This window comes from Watersipora subatra, chromosome 10, assembly GCF_963576615.1.
Source record: "Watersipora subatra chromosome 10, tzWatSuba1.1, whole genome shotgun sequence".
NCBI lineage: Eukaryota > Metazoa > Bryozoa > Gymnolaemata > Cheilostomatida > Watersiporidae > Watersipora > Watersipora subatra.
Genome location: NC_088717.1, coordinates 244,305 through 260,263, shown reverse-complemented (window position 1 = coordinate 260,263; position 15,959 = coordinate 244,305). Strand labels below are relative to the sequence as shown.

At 36.1% G+C, this 15,959-nt stretch overlaps 1 protein-coding gene across 1 annotated transcript; it reads left to right on the top strand.

Annotated features, from left to right (window-relative positions):
* Positions 1-293: 293 nt before the first annotated feature.
* Positions 294-5,987, top strand: LOC137406422 (uncharacterized). The gene is made up of 4 exons (XM_068093003.1): positions 294-444; positions 617-786; positions 2,757-2,973; positions 5,091-5,987. Exons 3-4 carry the CDS (start codon positions 2,812-2,814, stop codon positions 5,355-5,357), a joined length of 429 nt encoding a protein of 142 aa, XP_067949104.1. The 5' UTR covers positions 294-444; positions 617-786; positions 2,757-2,811; the 3' UTR covers positions 5,358-5,987.
* Positions 5,988-15,959: the final 9,972 nt, after the last annotated feature.

Sequence of the window (15,959 nt, the reverse complement as noted above, 5' to 3'; positions counted from 1 at the left end):
ATGATGAGAGGTGGGGCAATATATTGGCACACAACAAAACAGGGCTCAAGCTGCCCTAGAGAAATATTCTCATTCACTCTGTCAGTAGTAATCAATGCATCTCTAGTCTCTCTGATGATCAATAGTCTCTTTAGAGTTTGATTGCTTGCAATGTTTTAATGGTTTTATCCGAGCTGGTTAGTCGCAGCTACGAGTATTGAACTAGGCGGTCTCACGTGATCAGTATTTACAATCTTATAGAGAAATCTGCTAACCAAATTTGTTATGAGCCTTTGTTGTAGCGCAACAAAGCCATAGCTATTGAATCGCAGAGTAATTTGCGCGGCTCTGTGTAGCTTTTTTGTTGATGTTGGTCGACGCTACCATAGAAAGCGACAAGTCATTCCGCACTTCAAAGGATTACTAAATTGTTAGAAAATTCAAAGGTTCAGCTTCCAGCAAATGGTAAGAGGATTAATATATTGATGAGCTTTTTAAAGTCATATATGCTCAGCGCGTGTGACAGCAGGCTCATCTGTACACAGCTGGCTGCCATCATTACATTATCATAGCCTCCTTGACAGAGCATGAATTATTGTTGCATGATTTGAGTTCCGTTTATTATTGATTATAATAGCTGCTACAATAAGAGAGGAGTGACCTGTGTGGAGCCGTGACCTCCCCTTGACATATTCTCAGCATCAACTAAGCTAGGATTATTACAGATTCTGCACTCTTGTAGCCTGATAGCGTATAATTCTACCTTCAGCAGCAGTTGCTTCTCCACTGACCCCATAAGTCAAGCGAGTAAGTGTCAAATGAATTGATCGATGGCTTTATAAAATATATTCAAGATTAAATTAAAATCTATTTTGTCTAATACAAAATTGACTTATTTCAATTTATTCAAAATTTAATTTAGTGAACTCTATGCTTTATCAGGCGTTTTAGGTAATTACTCTGTTTTAGTAATATTTGCAGTTTCAGCTTCTCATAAATGTGTGTTTTATTTTGTATCTAACAAGCCTTCAACAATAGTTGAACTAACATCAACTTTGCCAGCAATTATCTTTTAGCTTCTCGCAATAATTCTCAATCACCACAAAAAAAGTTGTGAACTTTTAGTGAATTTCTGTAGTTTCGTCAGTCAAACCTTTTTGTTATCTACTCTTTTTTGCCATTAGCTGTTACAAATCTGTACTGAGTAGAGAGGGATGGGCAAATCCGTTTCTTAACTGGTCTGCTAGCCAGCCCCAAAAGTTGAAAGTGGCTGTTAAATTGAGTTTATGCAGATGCATCAGTAGATTTGTTATATTCTACGAAACAATCTCTTATTTTGCTGGTATATGTAGAGCTTTTTAAGCTATTCAGTCGACCTGCATAGTGACTCTGCACATGCCATTCTTTCTACATATTGAGATGCTTTTAAAGTAATCATACATCAAGTTGACCTTCTTAGAAAGTTCACTTTAAGCAGCGCTGATGCAAATTAAAAAATCCTGACATAGACACGCTCCTAAATGAGAACTCAGCAGATATTTTCTCGTAATAAATTATTTTAGCCAAAAGGTTTTACTGAGCAGTTGTTAAGTGTTTTCAGTTTATGGAGTTGTTCAGCTAACTTTATGAAACTGTACCACCCAGTATATAGGGTTGTTCAGTTAACTCTATGAAACTTTACCACTCAGTATATAGGGTTGTTCAGTTAACTCTATGAAACTGTACCACTCAGTCTACAGAGTTGTTTATTTACCTCTATGACACTGTCATTTTCAGCCCCTGATTTGTTGAATTTACTCCGTAAAACTGTTGATATATCTTAGAGAGTAGTTTAGAGTTAACTCTCTGAAACTTTCAAGCTAAGGCTAAGAGTTGTTTAGTTAACTCCTTAAAGTCCAAAAATTTACAACAGAGGTACAAGGAGTGTTGGGAATATAAACAACAGCTACTCATATGAACCAAGTGTTAAAGACAAGAGAGATTGAGAAAAAGTTTGTTGAAAAAATTGTGAAAGAAAAAAGGTGAGAAAAAGATGTTAAGGAACAAGAGATAAAACAAAAAGGAAGAAAAAAAAGTGAAGGAAAAAGAGGTTGATAGGAGAGGGCAGGAAGGAGGAGGGTTGAGAGGACGAGGGTAGGAAGGGTTGAGAGAAAGAGCATAGGAAGGGTTGAGAGAAAGAGGGTAGGAAGGGTTGAGAGAAAGAGGGTAGGAAGAATTGAGAGAAAGAGGGTAGGAAGGGTTGAGAGAAAGAGGGTCGGTAGGGTCGAGAGGAAGAGGGTAGGAAAAGAAGGGAGAGAAAGTCAGATGTCTGAGTGTTGGAGATATACAACTGTTGCGAGTATAACGAGAGACTTAAAAGGTCTGAAGAGAAGCAAGGCATAGCCATCAAGTATACAGGAAAACAAGATTTTCTTTATTATGTTCAAAGTACATAGATGTAACCTGGAGTTTTTTTAAATCGCATAGGATTCTATGTCTATTATGTGTAACCGACAGTTTCTCTAAACCATATGATGTTTAATGTCCTCTGTAAGTCACCTGAAGATTATCTCGAGGTTAATCCATGCATGTAGACTCTAGTAGTACTCCACGCCTGTTGATCCACAAGGCATCTAGACTTCCTTTCCCCCAAAGGTTATATTTCTGTTACACAACCTTAGGTTTTTCTCAACCACTTGCACATTAATGAACTCAAACGCGGTCACTGCGCTTGTTTGAATTGCGGTACTCATCAGATGCATAGATAAATGTTCTTATAAATTTCTACATTTCTATAGATAGTTGTAAAGAACAGACGCCAAAGCCAAGGTCGGCCAGAAATAGCATAGAGTTATGAGCCAAGAAACTAAGGCACAGGCCATACAGATGAACCACAACAAGGCAACAGAAGAGGAAGAGCTTGGCATTTATTCTGACGATGATGAAGGCGGAGATCTCAGTGACGATGAGCCTCCAATCACAGACCAAGATACATCTGGCAGGCCTCAATCGCAGGTAAAGCTTTTTGCCATTAGCTGCTAAAGTAGCATTGATTTTTCTTAAGACTCTTTTTAAGTTTTATGTTCACATATTTCTTGCTACTAATTTAATAAAAACATGACTATTAAATAATGGAATCAGTGTGAGAGCAGAGTTCATACCCTGTCATGAACAACAGCGCTGTCGAAGATAGCCTAATTTCTACTTTTAGTATGGCTTTGGGAGCTTGAAAACTTTTCAACAAATGTAAATTGGTGAAGCAATGAAACTTATGGGCTGCCTTGATTACTAGGGAAGACACTCTGTACCACCTTGTATATTTTTAATTACCAGCAACCTTACGCTGAACCAAATAATTTCAGACTTGAAGTAAATCTCTTAAATACAAGCTGTAAGGCACGTAAGTCTTTTGATAACTTCATTAGGTATGGGGCGCAAAACAAGCTGCAAGGCATGTAAGTCCCTTCATTAGAGATGGGGTGCTAATACAAGCTGCAAGGCATGTAAGTCTCTTCCTTTGGGATGGGGCGCTAATGAACGAGCCGACATTTTTTCTTTAGTTTTATAATAATAATTTAGTTTGAACTCATACAGAGGTATTGTGCCTCCTTCACAATGGCTTCGGGTTTCATTCCCAGTTCATTGCTGCAACTCAATACCTGGCTATTATACTCGCTTGTATTACACAGGTAATTGTTCAAACATACTCTAAATGCATACTAGAGTATTTTGTCCGTAGTGAAAGCTATAAAATGGTAATGAATATCCATGAGGTGGTTAGTACTCCAGCCACAGGTTGATTGGATAACCATGTTATATCAGTGCTCAAACAGTCGCAGCATTTGTTTAACTATGAACTTCAGTCCATATCACAAGTATTGTCAGTTCCATTTTTCTTTATGAAGACTTATATAGGATGTCCCAAAGGTGGTAGTAGTAGTAGTAATAGTAGTAGTAATAGTAGTAATAGTAGTAGTAGAAATAGTAGTAGTAGTAATAGTAGTAGTAGAAATAGTAGTAATAGTAGTAGCAATAGTAGTAGTAGTAGTAGCAATAGTAGTAGTAGTAGCAATAGTAGTAGTAGTAGTTGTTGTGGAGGCCAATGGTTCCTTCAAGCACATGTCACTTCTAATCTCACAGTGCCGTTTGTTCAGCAGGTGCAGTCTTATTAGCCTTTTTTCTAAAAACGATAGTTTTTCTTCATCATTGATAGTTACTTCGTCCATAGTTTTACGAGTATCATTATAGTAGTTCGCTTCTCTGTCCCGCTGCTAACAGCAATCTCTCCAACTCTCACTTCAGCGGTACCAGTTACCAGTACAGTAAAGGGATTTAAAGGGTTGTTACACCCTACATGTGTAATAAAATGCCTTTAACCTATAGTTCGGTCTATGCTCTAACTGTTTACATTCTCTGAGAACTTATCTCTCTTATCAACATTCTTAGCCTTGTCCTTCACATAAGCAGTGTTCATTTTCTCGGTCAAACATCTAATGCGATTCATTATCAAACTAGGGTTTTTTGATCATCACATTGATTTACCAGCTTTGATTGCCTACATAGTTGAGGCATCTATGTAGGCAATAAACAAGTAGAAGCTCGAAAAGTAATGTCTGTCTGCCTTTAACACATTCATCTGCCGTGAGAATGACAACATCTTGTATTGCTCACACACTCTGCCATCACCTGCCATCACCTGCCACTAGCTCATTGCTGAGCTAATTTTTACCCCCAACTGTCAGTCAGTAACTTCAAAGAGACTTTAATCAGAAACAAATTATGTGATACAATTGAGCTGTTGGTTTGAGGAAATCTGCTGCTTTCCTATATTCGTCTTTCAAGTCATGCAATTTGATGTGGTTAGTTTCACTTTAGTTTCTCTTCACTTTAGTTTCTCGCCGTGTAATTGGTTTCATGTCATCCTATTATTTGTCAATCAACTAGGTCAATAGTAGTTGCCTGGAGGTTTTCAATAACAAAAATAATAATCTCATGTAACGCTATAAAGATCCTATGATTTTTATAAGTTATTTTGGCAGGTTAAAACAAATGTTTTCTCACATTACTAATTATTATCTAGTAGCTCCAGTCAATTCGCTTTTATATGTTTGGCCATCATTTTATTCACATAGTTCAAACTACGAGTGACAAGTGCTATCAGCTTCCACAATCATCAAGCACAAGCTATGCCATTGTACCGTGCAGAAGATTTAGAAACACCTATTCACAACCATCTCGATTCTGGTTCCGACAAGCTTTCAAATGAACAGTACAATCAACTAGATGACTTGGACATTGGCCACGATCGTCGTTTAGCAAGACAGAGCCGGTCCAGCCCGCAACAAGAAAACAGCAGCAACCAACAGACAGCAGCGAGTAAAGAGACAAAGATAAAATAGCTAAACAGCTATTCACGCAGGAAACTTCGCTATACCTCAAAGAAGACAACTCCAAAATATTGTCACAATACACTATTTACAATGATAAGGTAGTCAGAGAGGCAGATTTTAGTGCAATCGTTTGACTCTATTTGTACCAGATGATGAAACGAAAGAGAGATTCTGTGTGGCTATGCAACAACCCTGACTATGCCACTGTGTTAATGATTAGATTTAGGAGTTGTCTCATTAATGCTCAATTCAGATTCACAGCTGCATGCTTTTAATCAAATGGAAATGTGACATTTTTAGCTAGTATTACAGTTACTTTTTATATGTTGTTATTGAAATGACAGTGAGATTCAAAATTAGTTTAGTGTAATGTATAAGAATATGGTAACTGATCAAAAGTTCAATCAAAAACTGGAAATTTAATTAAACTGTTATTTTTAACACACTGATTTATTTGTACATGTAGTTACAAACCTACCCTCCACCCTCCTAATTTAATAAGTTCTAAATATAAAAAAAACTAAAAACTATCCTAGTAATATTGATATTATTTTATAAAAGGTAATGCATAAAATAATAATAATAATATTGTTGTATATATGTAGTTCCTCATGTTTCAACAAGTGAAACAGCGGTCGAAAATACGGGTGAAAATACGTATATGTATGTATCCTAAATGGGTTGTAAAGAGTGAATGAAGGATTCTATAATTTTGCTTCAGTGTTTTAAAACTTGGTAGCAAGTTCACAGTTGAACAGTTTCTTCAATTCATAGAATTTTACATATTGTTTGGATCAGGTTTAGCTACATTAATCTGGTCATACTCTTTTGGTCTTTAAGTACAAATATTGATAAATGATAAATTATTATTATTTATTAGTTCTCATGATAATTATTTATTTTAGAGCTGTTTAAAAACAGTTCTCACTTCAATTTTCAGTGTGAACCTGTTTAGTCTTGTCACTAAAGGCATTTGGTCACTTTACTTTCTCATCACTGCCTGCAAAAATTCACTTTAGTTTCTCATCACTGCCTGCAAAGGTTAACTTTACCTTTTCAAATAAAAGATACTGCAGCCATGTATTGGCATTGTAAATTTACAGCAGTGATATACAGCCCACCCCCCCCCCCCAAACATATGGGGGGGCTGTATATCATTGCTTACAATAAGGGTGTTGACTAAGCACTAGTTGTACATTAAGCGACAATAACTGTATAACTGTACTGCCATGCCAAAACATGCTGAAGAAAATGTTTCTGGTTAACCATAAACTTTGCACTTCCTCATTCCTGAAAACTGTCAGCCAAAACCACAGGTGTCCTTTAGCGGGATATTGCCGAAGCCGAGACCGGGCCGTAGTCTACACACACAAAAAAACAACAAAGGTCCACGTAGTTATGAGCAAAAACAAAAGTATCCACCTAAATATCTCACCAATCCGATGAGGAGCACTCATAAAAACTAAACCAATCGACGGAGCCACCCATCATGTCAAAATATTCTAAGTTTCTAGTTATGTCTTGCACAATTCACCTTATGGTTTGTCAAAACTTGTACCAAAGTCCCTATTAATTTGAGACTGTCCAATATCTGTTTTTAGAAATGGTCGCCGCTAGCCTAACCTAACGTCCTGATTCAACATCTTAGTAACTATCGGGTGTTGCTGAGCACTCCCGATCTTTTTGAGTCCCTCTTAAGTTTTGTTTACAATAGTGTTAATCCAATTTTGATTGGTTCTTGCATGCTTAAGAGAGACTCAAAAAGATCGGGAGCACTCAGCAATGCCCCGATAGTTACTAAGATGTTGAATCAGGACGTTAGGCTAGGCTAGCGGCAACCATTTCTAAAACAGATATTGGACAGTCTCAAATTAATTGGGACTTTGGGACAAGTTTTGACAAACCATAAAGTGAGTTGTGCAAGACATGACTTGAAGCTTGGAATATTTTGACATGATGGGTGGCTCCATCGATTGGTTTAGTTTTATGTGTGCTGCTCATCGGATTGGTGAGATATTTGGGTGAATACTTTTGTTTTTGCTCATAACTACGTGTACCTTTGTTGTTTTTTGTGTGTGTAGACTACGGCCCGGCTTCGGCAATATCCCGCTAAAGGACACGTGTGGCCAAAACACCCATTTAATTTTTTTATTTTAAAATCCAGCTTTTCTACAACTAATTTTGTAGAACAAAAGGAATGACTTGGATCTGTTGTCTGTTTTTAGTGTCAATCATGATTCTATTTACTTCATTGACAGAAGGCTTCACTGCAATGTCTGCTAACACCAAGATTTGTAACATACTACTATTATTATTGAGTAGTTAGAGCAAGAGAAATGTGCAAAAGGACATTTTTTGTCACCTATATAAAAACAGTCATCTACATTGTGATAAAATGATTTGAAGTATAATTCATCAGTAAAGAGTGGACAACTTCAAAATGGTAACATAGAAAGCAGTGTGGGTACCACTGTATACAACAACCATAAAGTTGACTTCCATGAGAAGGAAACTTTCAAGGAAAACGACTGCAATTAGCTTAGCTCCATCTGTCAGCATGAAGCATTACGACTGCTTTAATAAATTTTGTAATTTGATAAAAATATAGCTTATTGAAATATTTGATTGTTTTGAACTTAGTAAAACTGCCTTCTAATACCAAACCAGATTTAAATTATTGCTTCTACACCAGAACAAACAGCTATGAAGTTTCACCAGCCGAAAAAAGTAATTTTATTTTATCGTTAGAAAGAAAGCTAAACTATAGAGAGCTTTGAATAAAGTCTAAAAATAAGTGTGACAATCGCAAAAAATTAGTTATACCTTTACTTTGAGTCGCACTATACCGACCTCACAATCTGCAGATCTGCCAATACAAACCTAACAATACAGACCTCACAACACGGACTTAACAATACAGATCTGCCAATACAAACCTAACAATACAGAAATCACAAAACAGACTTTATAATACACATCTGCCAATACAAACCAAACAATACAGACCTGCCAATACAAGCCTAACAATACAGACCTGCCAATACAAACTTAACAATACAGATCTGACAACACAGACTTACCAATACAGACCTGCCAATACAAACCTAATAATACAGACCTAGCAACACAGACTTACCAATACAGACCTGCCAATTTGCTATCTTTATTCATGAAAGCATGCCTATACCATTATCCATTTAATAATATTTGTACCTCTTTTGCTTACTAAAACTCTACTTGAATAATTTTTTTGTAGCAAACTATAATATAGCTGGCCTCAGTCCAATACATGAACATTCTACCATATCCAGAGAAGGAAAACTTTTCACACTAAATATTTCAGATGCTTTTCAATAAACATGAACAGATGTTTTAAAATGTTTTATTTAAGGAATGTGTAATACTGCACCATTATATGGTATACATAGCCTTCATAATTTTACAAACAGATGAAGATTCTCCTGTAGCTCTGCAGCATGTTACCAAGTGTTTGAACTGAATGAATTCTCAACAAGTTCATACAAATTAACAAATGTAACAGTTGTCATCATTTAACACAAAGTGAAGACTATTGCTAACCCAGAGAATTAGGAACTCAGAATCATTATGTTTGCCTTGCAACGTAAACCAATCTGGCTGCAGCAAAAAGCACTCTTTGTCACCAAGTTGTGTACTGAAGCTATTAAAGGGATGTTTTTGAGAAAAGGATTTCTCGCTTTTGAAGATGCCACTAAGATTTTAAATCTTCAGTTTTTCCCTAACAGCTGGATGTAATATCCACTATCTAAAACATAGCTATATTATTTACAAACAAGTCGATGACTATCACAACATATTATGAACCGAATGTATGATATTTAGTTGCAAAACAGTTGAAATAAACGATTAGTTTATGTGCTTCTTACTGACAAATGTACCGTGTAGTGACCTTGACAGTGTTCACAGATAAACTGTTGAGCATACCGAATGTCCATCAATAAATCTGAACTAGAAACCTGAGGAGTCTGCTAGAACAGTACAATTATTGTAGTGACCTTGACAAATGTTAGTTACTAAATTGGAAAATCTCTTAATGCCCATTTAATCCTACATAGCCTGTGTTTCAAAGAAGTCAACAGACATTCCAAAATGCATATAATAGTTTTAAATGTGGTGAAGAGCTAACTCTTGGTTGATTCCAAAGTGACTAAAGGATATGCCAGTTGGATATGCCTTCTTGGGAGCTCAAAAACTAGACAACATCAAGTCAGCATTATTATATTTGAGAAAGACTTGATGACTCGTGCATGCATAACAATGACATCTTGAAACTCAGATGGTCAGAAGTCTCACATATCTAAAGCCTTGAGCAGAAGATTTATAAATGAGGTTAACGGATCAGGGCTTTCAAAATAAATTAGCGAAGCGCTTAAGAGGTGCATCATTAACCTAGAGTTTGCAAACACTTAGTAAGTTATATCATGTATAAAAGGTATAATACTGGTACATAAGGCTGACATGGGTAAATGGAAAAGCCGATTAGAGAATTCCATTAACAGAGTGCATAATAATTGGCTGTGTTCTCCAATGACAGCTTAATGTTTGAATTAGCACAATAACTCTGTCCTGTGCTAACAGATCACCTTTACAACACGGCTAGAATAAAACCAATTTTGCACTATAGATCAAATGGAGAATATTGTATTCTCATAGTCATATGTGATTTTGCTGCGCGAGCGACAGAAGGCAGTTTCATCGCTACAGCGGCTAGCAATATGCTCCAGCCCAGTTTACAGCGAGCGTATGGGAAGACAGAAACAAGAGAAAATTCCAGAGATGAAGAAATGGTGAAACTTTACTACAGCATTCTTAGGTACGTACTGTAATTACATATTTGTAACTTATTATCATTCATCTACCACCAAGGTCAAAGAATAAGAGATTGTACTCGTTTGTTTCTAAATTAAACATGAAGATCTTAGTGAGCTGAAGATGCTCTAGTTCAAGTCAGATTATTAGAGTGTTTATTCTGTAAAAAATAGAGGTGTTCAAGTCCTACTGAACAAACCACTAACTACATGTAGTGTTTGATCAAATCTAGCAGAGGAACTAGGTAAAGATCTCAAAAATTGGATAGCTAGTAATGTGAAAATGTCAACTTTTACCGAACATACATGCACTCTGTAGCAGTCGCTCGGCCATTTAGTTTATGATTTTTAAGCTGTTTGCTACGTTCAACCAAATCTTCATGTCAAAGTCAAGGTCAAGCAGCAGTCAAGGAATTGAACATGCAAAGTTTAAAGTAGAGCAGCCATGCAAACAAAACCAGTATTTCTATTGCTGTAGTTCCGCAATATAGTAATTTGAAATTTGTTGCCGAGTTGAAGTCAACACCTAGTACATGTGTCCCTCACACTGTGACGCCATAGCGACTGCACAACTATCTATGTTCACCAATATTTATGAACAAACTAATTGATACTTGAACTTCCAAAAAATTACTTTGGAATGGGCAATGTTAGCCTGGGCATGGCTCTCTTGGGGGGTGGGGTAAAGAGATCTCTCCCCCCACCCCCCACTCCCCCTCGAGAGAGGCATGCCCAGGCTAGGGCAATATTATTGAGATAAAATGTTAAGTCTGGCTTAGTTAGCAGAACAACCAGCTGAGTGGTACAGAGCCAGATGTTTTGAAACATTCTGTTCGGCCAGCTAAGACTCACCAGCAAATGTGAATTACTCAAAAAGAAAAACTTTATGATGCATGCTATGAGAAGACAACATCCTTATCAAAGGAAGCCTTTCACACTAAATTGCAAGCTAACCTGTTCTGAAATATTAACTAGTATTAGCTATTCAGTGAATTTCTACCTAATTAGAAGCTACTGTAAAACTTTGTCTGGTAGGTGGGTCGTTTCATAAGTTCGCCATGCCGTAGCAAAATGACCCTGTGTGCAGAAATAATTAATTTGTACCGTGCAAGTTAAGAGGCTTTGTTGAGAGCCTGGGCAGGTTGAGATTCTTTCTACGAGACAAATAATTGATCTGTCTGACTAAGTCTGTTAGGCTTGATAAATGACTGTCAAGCTTCTGCCTTTGTTTATCTTAATAAATTTGAATTAAACTCTCTTTTAAAATAAACAATTTCATCAGACAAATATGTGTCTAAATCTTTAATACGCTTTGAAAGATTTATATCTGTGAAAAACCTTCTAAAGCCAATTGCAAATTTAAACTCCCTCTACGTGTAAGTCTTTTTATTAAGTTGAAATAGCAATTGAATATTGTAAATCACAGATCCTATTAGGGTTGGTTTATAATTAATTCCTTTGCTTTAATTTTAAGCTGATAAAATTATGTCTACTTTGTGAGGGACTAACACAGCATTGACTGGTACGTTCAAAACAAGAATACCAAGTGCCTGTTAAACGCATTGTTTGGTTGGTGCATGTAAAGGCACTGTTTGCATTTCGTGCCTGTGAAAACCATAAACCTTTATTAGAAATGTCAAAGATAGACGGATCAATACTGTGACGTAGAGCATTACTCAAAAGCAGTGCAGAGGTGAAAAACTTTTCAACTCTACAGCGTCTCGACTTGTATAAATGAAGTATTATTACTAATTAGGTGTGGCAAGTCAGAATGTTGTGTAATTGTTTTAATAACAACTTTAATCTCGTAGTCTGCCTTCTGCATTAACTCAACTAACAACCACTATATTTCCATCTTGTGATTTGGAGTTGTACACTCGTTGACTTGCCATGCTATCACCATTTCAATGGGCATTCCCATGTTATGGATTAACTGGGGCACTTTGTTAAAAAAGGTAAGGAATTCTTCACCAGAGGTCATATCGAACTCTTGTTTCATTTAACAGCACACTTTTGAAATAGAAATGAATGAAGTGTGGAAAATGTTTAAAATGGAATAGCTTGCGAGGCATTTTCTTGCGCATCATTCACAAGTGCTGTTTCCATCTTTTGTAATCATGAAACATTTATAAAAACTTGGGTCTAGCAAACTTGCTTGACTCGCGAGTTTTTGCCCTTTACATTTTGCGAATGAGGCAAGCCTGAGAATTAACCGCCTCATGGAAACAGAGTGATAGGAAGTACGCAGACTTACGCAGTATAAGAGCAGGACTTATGCGCTTTTGTAAGAGAACCTATTTGAAACAATATATGTTGAAACATATGATACTAACACACTACATATAGTATGTATTTGAAACAATATATGTTGAAACATATGATACTAACACACTACATATAGTACGTATTTGAAACAGTATATAATAGTATGTTGAAACATATGATACTAACAAACTACATATAGTATGTATTTGAAACAATATATGATAGTACGTTGAACCATATGATACTAACACACTTCATATAGTATGTTTTTGAAACAAAATGTGATATGAATTGCTAATGTAGGCCTTGCATACTGCAATGTATTTAGTTGTTAAAACTCGACTCATGTAGCAGCTGAACCACAACAATAGCGTCACTTTGAAAATTGATAAAAACAAAACTTTTGCAAAACAAATATTCTACTAATATAATTTTTAATATTATAATTTAAAAATGACTTCTTTTAAAGTCAAGAACAATAAATTCTTCTTGTTACAAACCTCATAACAAAATTTACGATTCTCATCCTCTCCATTCAGCTTCTGTCTTAAGGGTCACCATTTCTGCTAGCAAGTGGTGAGGGACATTACGCTACGAACCAATCATATTGCCAGTCCACCGTTAAACAATATTTTTTACATCTCAGCTGCTAGTATCTAAAGGAACGATGACAACCTGTTTTATGATAACTTCAGTTCACCAGAACTGAAAGTCCATTCCAGATTTAACCAAAAAATAAGGAAAACATTTTTAGAAAGCATTTGATTGAATTCAATAAATTTTTTGAAAAATATTCTTTTAGAGTTTCAGCCACTTTATGTGTCAGCAATCAGGTTTATGATAGTTCTTTGAACTGGTTGGTTTTAGATAAATTTTCTAGACACTTGGTTTTCACCACTGCCCTTTCATCACGACTAATAGATTTTCTCTAAAGTTTATTCTAATCTGTGAATACTGTTGCAATAAAATGTGCTGACGTTGTTACGTAGCGGGCACAAAAGAGCGCAAGATCAGACTAGAGAGTTTGCGCCACACTCCTCAGTATTGAGAGGTAGATGTAGACCAAAAACTCCGTTCTATGAGACAAGAGATTCCCCAATATACCGTGACCGACTAAACCCGCTGTCAGTAAAGTATGTTTATTTACAGCAAAATAAGCCTCATCCTATCGAGCCTCTCAAGGTGAGCAATGAATTTTTTATTTTACCTTCCGTATTTTGTTACCCCTTGTAAGACTACCTACTCAATAGAACTGCCTAAATATCATTTATAACCATCCCAAAGAAGTATTAAAATCCTGATATAGTACCATTAAAGATAATTATGATTATATTGTTATTATTAGATTATTATAGTGTTATTATTAGGTTATTATAGTTATATTGTTATTATTAGATTATCATAGTTATATTGTTATTATTAGATTATTATAGTTATATTGTTATTAGATTATTAGTTATATTGTTATTATTAGATTATTATAACCTGCAATATTATATTGTTTTATATTTCAGTGTAGTCGGTTATTTAGCCCTAGCTAATGGAATCAGATGGTTAATCACAAGTTTACAACTTCTATTAAAAATACTAGAAAGAAAAGATAATACAACTCCATAGAGAAACCACAAAGTATGACCACAACCACCAATGTCAATGTTGTTCAGACTAAAGGATACTCTAGTACTAGCTACACACTTCTGCTAGTTTAAACTGGTTTTGCTCCTAGCACAACCTTATTCTATGACTAATAATTAAGTGAGATGTAAATAATTTTGCTGTTTATCAAAGGCAAGGTTGAACTTTTTACTCAAGGCTTGCCGCTAGCTTAACAAAATATTAAGTTCAGCAAACTGAGACAAGAACTTTAAACAATAGCCTGAGATCTTAAAGAATTTTTTTGCTTTGTCACGCTTATTCTGAAGATATTTTCTCCTACGTCTCAGGCATGGAAGGGCTACAACGGAAACCTATATTTTGAACCTATAACGATAAACAGTTTGAATCGTACCCACAGTTACTTGCCGATAACTAATTCAGTGTCTCCAGTTGTGCATCCGAGAGTGAAGTCACCTTCTCGTGCCAGCTACAGCAGGTAGGAATATTTGAGCTCAGGCCTTCACCTGTATACTAGCTACCCATATCACATGTGCGACTCGTACACTCGCTTGGGTGAATTCTTTCATCCATGCCAATTTTTTATTACTTATTTGATGAGCTGATCCACCACTTATTCATTAGCCTTAGGTTCACAATTACCGATACCACTTTAATGGGTTTCATACTACATTCATACTACATATGAGTTTCTCTATCTACAACTAAAAGTCTTCTAAAATAAGTGAGAGAAATACACAATCATCCGACATTAAAACCACGGATCACATGAACTTCCTGATACAAGCTGACAATGCTAATCACCATAAAGGAATTAGTCAAATTACTCTGCCTAAAATTTGCTACTAGTTAATAGAATTATAAACATGCCATGACTGAGCCTTTAGAGCCTTAAATGAGGGTCTCTGGTGTTAAATCTCTGTAAATCCTTACAGACACTGCAAAATAATTAAGTAAAAATTGACCTAGAATAACATTAATTTTACATTGGGCTTTCTGTGTACTGTCCAAGAATAACGAATATTTAGTGTATTTATATCCCTATTAGCATATTATGTGTATACACTTATTTAAATACAAATTAAAGGAATATATCGTTTCACTTGTAATTAATACACAACTGCTGCCGACTGCTGCCTTTTATAGGCTCTCAGGGGCTGACACCGCGCTTAAGCATTCATCTATAAGGTTAGAGGGCGACACAGTGCTGTCTCGCCTGAGCACAGCCTACAGTTCTGATGCAGACCAACAAAAAGAAAAGTTCGGGACACTGATACTCGACCCCGTACCACCCAAATCCAACAAAAGCAAAAAACCACAACTATATAAAGGTTAAGAATACAGTTTGTCTACAGAGCTAATGCGCTATAGTTTCCTTTCACCAACCGATTTGTATTTTAGAACAAATATTTACATAATATTTGAGATGAAGAGCCAATATTGATATGTAACATTGCGCAGGCTATAACCTTGACTGATGCATATTACACAGTATTACATTGCGTGCTGCAGTGTTTAGGTTCTATGTCACTGATATAAATTAACTAGTAGATATACATTTAAAGCAACAGTAACTATGCATGAGGATTAAACAAACAGACTCAGTCTGTACTTAGCACATCGCTGGATCAGCCATGTTTGTCTATGCAGGTTCGATGGTACACATACAGAAGAGATGGAAGAACAGCAGGAGTAACACGACTTACGGCTACAAGTACACACAACGAGAAGTGCCATCTACCCCTAGAAGTAGTCTAGTTGTATCTACTAGTTGTTTGGAAGCTGTGTAAACAACAGCTATGACATCGATGCCACCTGCTGACATGTGTCACCGTCACATGTTCAGTGTATTAAGAAGTAATGAATGAACCAGAGCATAGGGCAG